This window comes from Plutella xylostella, chromosome 7 (genome assembly GCF_932276165.1).
Source record: "Plutella xylostella chromosome 7, ilPluXylo3.1, whole genome shotgun sequence".
Taxonomy (NCBI): domain Eukaryota; kingdom Metazoa; phylum Arthropoda; class Insecta; order Lepidoptera; family Plutellidae; genus Plutella; species Plutella xylostella.
In genome coordinates, this window is record NC_063987.1 from 983641 (window position 1) to 992561 (window position 8921).

The 8921-nt window shown below is 36.8% G+C and overlaps 1 protein-coding gene across 1 annotated transcript; it reads right to left on the reverse strand.

The window, feature by feature from the left end:
* Positions 1-4870: 4870 nt before the first annotated feature.
* LOC119694568 lies at positions 4871-6476 on the reverse strand. The gene is made up of 2 exons (XM_038121192.2): positions 5390-6476; positions 4871-5127 (listed from the first exon to the last, which is right to left on the reverse strand). Exons 1-2 carry the CDS (start codon positions 6474-6476, stop codon positions 4886-4888), a joined length of 1329 nt encoding a protein of 442 aa, XP_037977120.2. The 3' UTR covers positions 4871-4885.
* Between the last annotated feature and the right edge of the window lie 2445 nt (positions 6477-8921).

An 8921-nucleotide genomic window follows, 5' to 3' on the forward strand; every position in this document is an offset into this window, starting at 1 on the left:
TTCATTCGTCGGTTGTCATTTGTACGGATAAGTTGTGTGTCATATATCTGCAGACTACTTATAACTACCCGCAATATGCCACCTAAACTACCCAAGTGCGATAACTGCCAGAAGAACATCACCAAGAGAGCACCAGGCCTTGAATGCAGCAGGTGCGAAGTGTCCCTACATGCTACGCTAGAATGTGCGGGTCTTACGAACAAGCAAATCTCTGCCCTTCGTGCCGTGGAGAACTTCGAATGGTCCTGTGACGCCTGTCTCAGTAGCTCACCTAAAAGAAAATCATTCATTGCACCGGAGGAAGACCAGGATGAGGAGGTTCCTGATAGCAATATTCAAGGTAGCAAGTCTAAACCAGTATCTATCGACATAAAGAAGCTTCTACAAGACATATCTAGAGACATTGAAAAAACAATAAAAAAACAAATGTCAGAACTACAACAATCAGTTGAATTCTGCTGCAGTAAGATGGAAGAATATGAAGAGGATATGGAAGAACTGAAAACAAAGGTCAAGATGTTAGAAAAGAAAAATGAACACTTAGGTAATACAAACCAAAACCTTTTAATTAAAATGTGTGCCTATGAACAACAACTGCAGGAACAAGAACAAAAAAAACTTGATCAATACATTGAAATTGCCGGTGTACCATACAAAGAAGATGAAAATGCCGATGCTATAACCAAAGACATAGCAATCAAACTGAAAATGGACCACACTGCAATCAAAACAGTACAGAGATTACGAGGAAAGGCTGGACAGAGCGACGGGATCCTGCAAGTGGAGCTGAAGAAGGAGCATGAGACCAGCCCGTGGGTGAGGGCAGGTCGCGCCGCCGAGCTACTCGTGTCCGATGTGCTGCCGTCTAACCCTAACCTAGAGTCTGCCTCCAACAGAATATTTGTGCGTCATGCTCTCACATCCACTAACAAAAAACTACTGTATGAGACTAGGATTGCGCTAAAAGACCACTATAAGTTTATTTGGTGCAACTGTGAAGGCAGAATTCTGGTACGTAAAAACGAAAAGGCCAAAATTTTTAATATTAAATCGGTGGACGATATTAAGAAATTGATTCCCCAATAAAATAGTTCATATTAACTACCTACACAACCAGTATTAACCTTTTACTATACTAATGGCTAACATTACAGAAATATTTGATTGTCCCCACCTAAATAAATTTTTATCCATAATCCCTACAACTAAAAATAAATTTACTGTTTTTCACATCAATTTACGCTCAATTACCAAAAACTTCCCTAAACTATTACAATGCATAAATGAATCTAAGTACCAACCAGAGGTTATCATAATCACAGAAGCCAACATTCCCCATTCAATAAGTACATTATTTTATATCGACGGGTATGAAATGCACACGAAACTAAGATCCAAACGCAAAGGAGGCGGTATAATTATATATGTGAAGAAACCATATAATTTTGAACCATACATAAATAAAACTTCCACATTACACTGTGAATGCCTACTAGGTAAAATCACTATATCAAAACAACACGACTTAGTTTTGTGTGCACTTTATAGACCTCCGGATAAAAACAAGCACAAATTCCTAAATGAACTTTCAAAAATATTAACACACTACGAAAAATCACCATATTTCATACTAGCGGGCGATATTAACATTGACTTAAAGACAGAAAACATAATCAAAGAGCTGTACTCGAACTTAATGGCGGAAAAAGGTCTTATGTGCGGAATTTCTGATTACACACGAATAGAAGAAAGGGATGGTAAAATCTCAAAAAGTTGTATTGACCATATATTTATCAGAAACTCCACGGAAGACCTTTACTCCGCGGCGCTCGGCACAGTATTGGCTGACCACCGCGCGACCGTGCTGTCGGCTATTGGTGTGCCGAGCGCTCGGGTTGTTCCTAAAACGGTAACTAAAATAAACAATAAAATATTCAATGAGGAAATCAGCCATGCACAATGGGATGAAATAAGAAAAATTGAATGCCCTATCAAGCTATACGATAAAATAAAAATTACCCTGAACAACGCATATAAAAAAGCATCTTATACACAAACCAATAACTACAAATTTAGAAAGCAAGAAAAATGGTTAAATAAAAAAATTATAATGCAATGTAACAAAAGAGACGAATTATTTATACAGTTAAAAAATACACCTAACAATTACATCTTAAGATTAGAATACAACAAGCAAAGAAATAAAACAAACAAACTTATACAAAACTCCCGAAATAATTACTATAAAGAACAAATAAAAGAAAATGAGAATAACCCACGGAAACTTTGGCAGATTCTTAACAATATGACTGGTCGTATCACGAGGTCTGTAGATGAAGTGATCAGTAAAGCTTTCCGTATGGAAAGGAAGGATGAAACTGTCATTGCAAACAACTTTGCAAATGCGTTCGAAAAAAATGTCGCTGATATAATACCTAACTGTAAAACTCCTGTACTTAATCTAGGCAATACTAAACTATCCAACAATTCAATACTCTTTAAAAAAGCCACAACAAAACGGATAAAGAGCATCATTGATAAAATCAGCGTACGTAAATCAGCTGGTCAGGACCACATAAGACCAATAGATATTAAAAGCGCCTGTGACAACTTAATCTCAACCATAACCAAACTTATCAATATAAGTGTCAATAAAGGCGTGTACCCAAATGACCTAAAAAAAGGACTAGTCAGACCTATATATAAAAATGGTACAGAAAGTAACTACGCAAACTTTAGACCAATAACTATCCTACCTATTCTAAATAAAATATTTGAAAAATACATAGCGGGCTTAATTCATGATTACTACAACGAAAATGATACCCTAACAGATACCCAATATGGATTTAGACAAAACAAAAGCACTAGCCTATTGCTCTCTAAATTCACAGACGAAATTAATAAATGCCTTGACAATAAAGAACATGTGCTGCTAGTCTTCATAGATTACAGTAAGGCATTTGACACGCTGCGACACGATCAGCTAATTCAGAAGCTAGATAACACCGGAATTCGCGGCCCGTTACTAAACTGGTGCAAAAATTACTTGCAAAATCGCACTTATATGGTCCAAATCGGAAATTCATCTAGCAGAGAAGTAGACGTGTCCATAGGTACGGCCCAAGGATCCGTGTTGGGTCCGTTACATTACCTAGTGTATGTAAATGACGTGGCGGAAGTTATAAAACACTGTTCCCTGTATCAGTTTGCCGACGACACTTGTCTTATTGCTTCGGATAAGAATATCAGGGTAGCGATGAAAAAACTCCAGTCAGACTTCACGACTATTTGTGCATGGTCGCATGATGCCGGTCTGGTACTCAACGCTAAAAAGACCCAGATGATGCACATACGATCCAGCCACAATATGAGTGACATATCACCCAAGCTTATATCTCAATGCCACAAGTGCCTCCACAACAACAAACGTTCTTGCAGGGATTGTACAACAATTGACTTAGTGGACGAGGCCACATACCTTGGAGTCACAATAGATAGTCGGTTCAATTGGGGCCCCCATATAAACAAAGTTTGTAACAAGCTACGTGCGCTGATGGCTAAACTTAAAATTATTAAATATAGAACACCTTACAATATCCTTTTAAACATATATAAATCTCTCGCCGAGTCCATAGTAAGTTATGGCTTGACTAGCTATGGCCGCACATATAAAACATATTTGGATCAAATTGAACTGTTACAGATTAGAATACTTAAACAAATAGTTCCTAATCATGTCAAAGTTTTATATAGGGACGACTACGCTAAACTGTTCAAACATTGCAAAGTTATTCCGATATCCAAAAAAGTTAAATACGCACTTCTCACTGAACAATATAATCGCCAAGATCTCATAAAACCCATACAACATAAAATTATAACTAGAAAAGTGACCAATAAAGAACTTACCACATATAGGTGCACAAACACTTACGGTAAAAGAACAGATAAATATTTAATACCTAGACTTATTAACGACCTACCTCAAACTCTAAAAAAAACTATTAACAACAAAAACCTGAAAATAAAATTAAAACAACACTTCCTATCATTATCTTAAAACTGTTAAAACTTTTAAAAAAAACCGCTCATAATTCCACAGATAAATTAGACCAAACAGGAAAGGCCCGGCGACGACGAAACCCGCTCGGCGCTGATAAGGAACCGGTATCACTCACCGTGCCGATCGCGCAGTGTCCAAAACTACGATAAATATTTAGCGTGTATTCATATACCGACCTATACTCATCACAATATAAGAAGTCCGTTTGGACAGCTGTCATTGTGACGCCATTAGGGATGTGACAAAACGAATCGTTAACCTGAAAATCCGATTCTCGAATCGAAAATCGATTCTAAATGGTCTGATGAATTTAAACAAAAGTAACAATTGATACTTTTAATCATTTATTTATCATTTTCTATATACATTATTAGTAGGTATAACATGTTTTGAATTAAAAACGTTTCCTGTTTATAAAATTATAATTTACTCGCAGTAGGCCATCAATAAATTACTTTAGTTGGACCTACCTACCTCTTTTAATTACCTGCCAGTAGGGACGGTAGGTAAAACAGTAGGGAACGCGTCACACCCTTGGGAAGTAGCATTACCTAACGTTTTGAGATGACTGACTGAACTTTTCTTATCAGATGCATAAATTACAATACAACATAATGGTCAAGGTTAGGCTGGCCTGCATGCATTGTTATCGATAACCCGTTTATTTCAGGTAAGAGCTAAAACAATGAGAAGGGTTAACTACCTGTCACTGCTATTGAGGTCAAATTTGGGCTAGTTATTCTATTTTTGGCTAGTTATACCTTTTTATGAAATGAGTATTGCAGCAGAATTAAAACAAACAGATTAATAAATAAATATTTATTCACTTTCGTCAGAAGCATAATCCGTTGAACTATCGTCGCCTGTGTATATAATTATTTCGTTATCAATCATATTGTCAATATTGATGTCCCTATCAAAATCAGCCTTTATTAAATTTTTCGTTCTTTGCACTACCTTTGCCCAGTCTTCTTTTGTGATTTTTGCACAAGCTTCCTTCAATAAACCCATCATTTTCTTGGTGGAGAACGGTCGCTCTGTATTTTTTCGTGCTGCGTAGCCTGTCAAAAGATTAAATTCATATGGTTATTCAGTAAAGATGCCTTGTTATGCATAGTATGCCAGGTAACGTAAAAAAATAGTAGGTAAGTACATTTTCTGAATTGTTGTCACCCCACTATAATAAACAACCCTGAGCAAAATGAATCTACTATACCATGGCCTCTCTAAAATACTGAATGAATTTTCTCCAACTGGCTTTCACTGCTCAATAAATAAGTAATAATAATAAGTCTACATAAAAGAATTAATTAGAAAACTAACCTTTAACTTGAGCCCAAATTAACTCGATTGCGTTGTATTGACAATGGTACGGCGGTGTCCGGATGACGGTATGTCCATGCTCTTGTGCAAGTTCGTCAATTTCATATCTCGGTGTTGTTGGTTTATTTTCTCTCACCAATTGTAATAACTCGGCCTTTAAACTGTTCAGGTCGGCTTCGATGCCATGTCTTTCCAACCATGCCACTATATCTGCCTTTTTGTTTGCCTGAGTGGGTGGCTTATCAATGTGTATCGAATGGTACGGTGCGTTATCCATAATTATGATAGATTTATGGGGGAGGTTAGGAAGTAAACTTGTTGCAAACCACTCTTTAAATTTAACAGCGTCCATTTCCTCATGGTATTCCTTTGTGCTCTTTGACTCAAATGCAAGCAAAGCATTGTCCACAAAACCTCCCCCAGCTGATCCAGCATGGCAAATTATCAGTCGTCCACCTTTTCCCATCGGCACATTAGAACATGATGCCTTTGTGTCATCAGTCCATGATTGTGGCACTGTATGGTTGGAATTCAACCATGTCTCATCGATGAAAACTACGTTATCCCAATCAGTTATCTTATTCATTTTTTTCAAAAATGAAACTCTTAGCAGTACTAAATCATACCTCTCCATAATTATCTTTCGTTGGTCACTCTTTTTATATTCGAATCCAATTTGTTTCATAACTGTGACTAGAGATGTAGCACTGCCAGTAAACAAGCCAGCTTCTTTCAGTGATACCAAGAGTTTGCTCACAGTAGGGTATTCCTTTCTTGAATAATATCCATAAATATGGTTCCGAATTGCATCTGCATCAAATGAGTCGATACCTGTCACTGGCTTGCTTTTCTTCCGCTTTTTAGGAGTACGTAAAACATTGTCTTCACTGCCGGAAGGCCCATACTTTTCCTTTAAGACTTTCCGTATAGTTTTCGTACCGATCCCAAGCGCATCTATGATGCGATCATGTACTTGAGCTACCGGTACTAAAGGTCCACCATTCAGCGATTCCCGTTCAAAATAATCGTGCAACTTCACAATCAACTCACGCGATTGGCTTTGAATAGTACGGCCTCTTTTCGACATTTTGAAAAGAAGTTCACACACCACAATCGGCACAAACTGCAGAAAAGTCCGAATCACAGTGCTCAATCAAAGTCCAGAAAACAGTAGCCAAGGTCAACGTGATAGTAAGAGAAACAGTCCAAAATCAAAACAAAGTCACAAAAAAAATACCGAACCGCACTGTTAACTTCCAAAATGGTGAATGAAATGGATCCAACAGGAACGCGGACTAAATAGAAAGGCTAATTAATTAATAGTGTTGCCATAAAAAAAAAGTTACCTGTGAGTGCAAAAAAAATATTCCATTATACTTTTTGTAGTAAAGATCGACTAAATTCAATGCATTATGAATGATTGTTTAGGGAGAAAGATGTAGTAAACGATTCTTTAAATTTGTTTGCGACGTCAATCGGATATTATTTTATGCTCTTCCATTCGATTCGATTCGATTTTTTACGGACTTAGATAAAATCGGTAAAAATTTACGATTAATCAGGTACAGCACTAGTGTTTAAAAAAAAAAAGGCTGAGAACCTAACTTTTTTTGATACGTTTCGAGGCAATTCAAAATACATTTTAATTAGGAATTTACTTGAACAAAAAAATAAAAGGAGACATATTCTTACATATAATATAACGCTCGAAAAAGAAATGTGATTTTGTAATCCAAAAAGAGAAGTATTGATTTTAAAATGTTTCGTTCATCTCAAACGTAAAGTTTTTTGGTTACATTCTATTAAAATGATGATCTGTCCAAACGGACTTCTTATATTGTGATGAGTGTATACTTATGTGCATATGCATAGGTAACTTATATTGAAGATGCGTGAGCATGACGCTTTTATTCGCTTTTATTTGTTAATGTGTTATTCCTCTCATTTACGTTGGCTAGATTGTGTTTTATATTTAACATTTTCAAATATGTATTGGTCTTACATTTTGTATTGTATTAAGAACTTATATTGTACCTTTAGATACCTACATAATACCTACCTACTTAACTATGAATGGCAACCATGAGTGATGTGTGCCCATTCAAACCTTATTAGGTTTAAGAGCACTGTGTATATTATTAAGAAATATTATAAATAAATGAACAATAAACAATAAACAAACAATTGAAAACTTTCTTTCATTTTGTCACAAAATACATAGGCAGATCTTTTCGTTAGTACTTAGGTAAGTATATAGTTATATAATATGTTCCTTGGGCAGGTTACAAAATACCTAACTACTTATAAAAATAGCTATGAAGGTTTTACACATTGTATCAATCAATTAAGTAACTATTGTTTGAGGATCGAGTCTGGAGTGGTGCTGGCCTTGGCTGCGTCAGCTGACGGCGTGGTCTGGTTTGCCTGTAGAATGTTCAATGGATATTATTGATTGTGTGACCTCGGCGTCGCCTATCCATTGGAGAATTCCCCAGGGAAAACAGCAAATTCTGGTGCACTAAAGAAGCCGGCTTGAGACACCTTTTATGGTTCATCTTGGGCAGTAAACGACTGACGCTCAATATGACTGCTGCTGACTGATGAGAGCTAGTAACACATCCTAACTCTGAATAGTGTAGAGGAGTTTATATCGCTTGCTCTAAAAGCTAGTGAAAGCAGTTATGCCCCTTGTTCAGTCTTCTGTCATATGGCAACGTCATGCTCAAGTAGATAAACTTCTCTCCTCTCAGCCTATTGCACTACCAACCACTTTCTCGACATCACCAAAGGTTAACTGGTAGAGAATGCTACTCGCCTTTGTACAATGTTTTTACGTGCAATAAAGAATTTATAATAATAATGCTCAAAAGAAGAATACAAAACTTACATTAGGCGCCACCGGTGCGGCGGGTGCGCCATGCAATTTGATGTCGAATGTGTCGCGTGCAGGGACCTCCGTAGTAGGCTCCACAGTGGGGCGCGCTTCATTGGTCATGTTCATGATCATGACGGTGCTAGCTGAACTGAGCTGTTGGAGAGAAAAATGGATTAGAAAGAAAGAAGAGAAGAAAATGTATTTATTTCTAACACACAGAGAAATAACACATACCTAACTAGTTACATTAATAAAAATAAATAAAAAAATGAGCATGAATGTTGCTTCTCGTTGCCGAAATGGGTTCTAGCTGCGCTGCTGTTTTCAGCTTGGGATTAGAAATTTGCCGTACCTACTCTTCTTGAGACATCGGCTCTTACATGGTGTCACATTTATTTAATTGTAACTAATCCACTGATTAACTAGTTACCACATTGACATATAATATATTACTTTTGAAATCATTGAGTTACCACCTTAATCCCACAATGTGAAGATGAAGACAATGAAATAAGTACCTACCTAACTACCCTTTCGCTCGAATTTACCTGAACAGCCAAGAAGGCGAAGATAGCAACACACACTATAAATTTCATTTTGATTTAGGATTTCTAACACCCGATCTTAGAATGACTTCGATTTATGGTACAGCCCTAC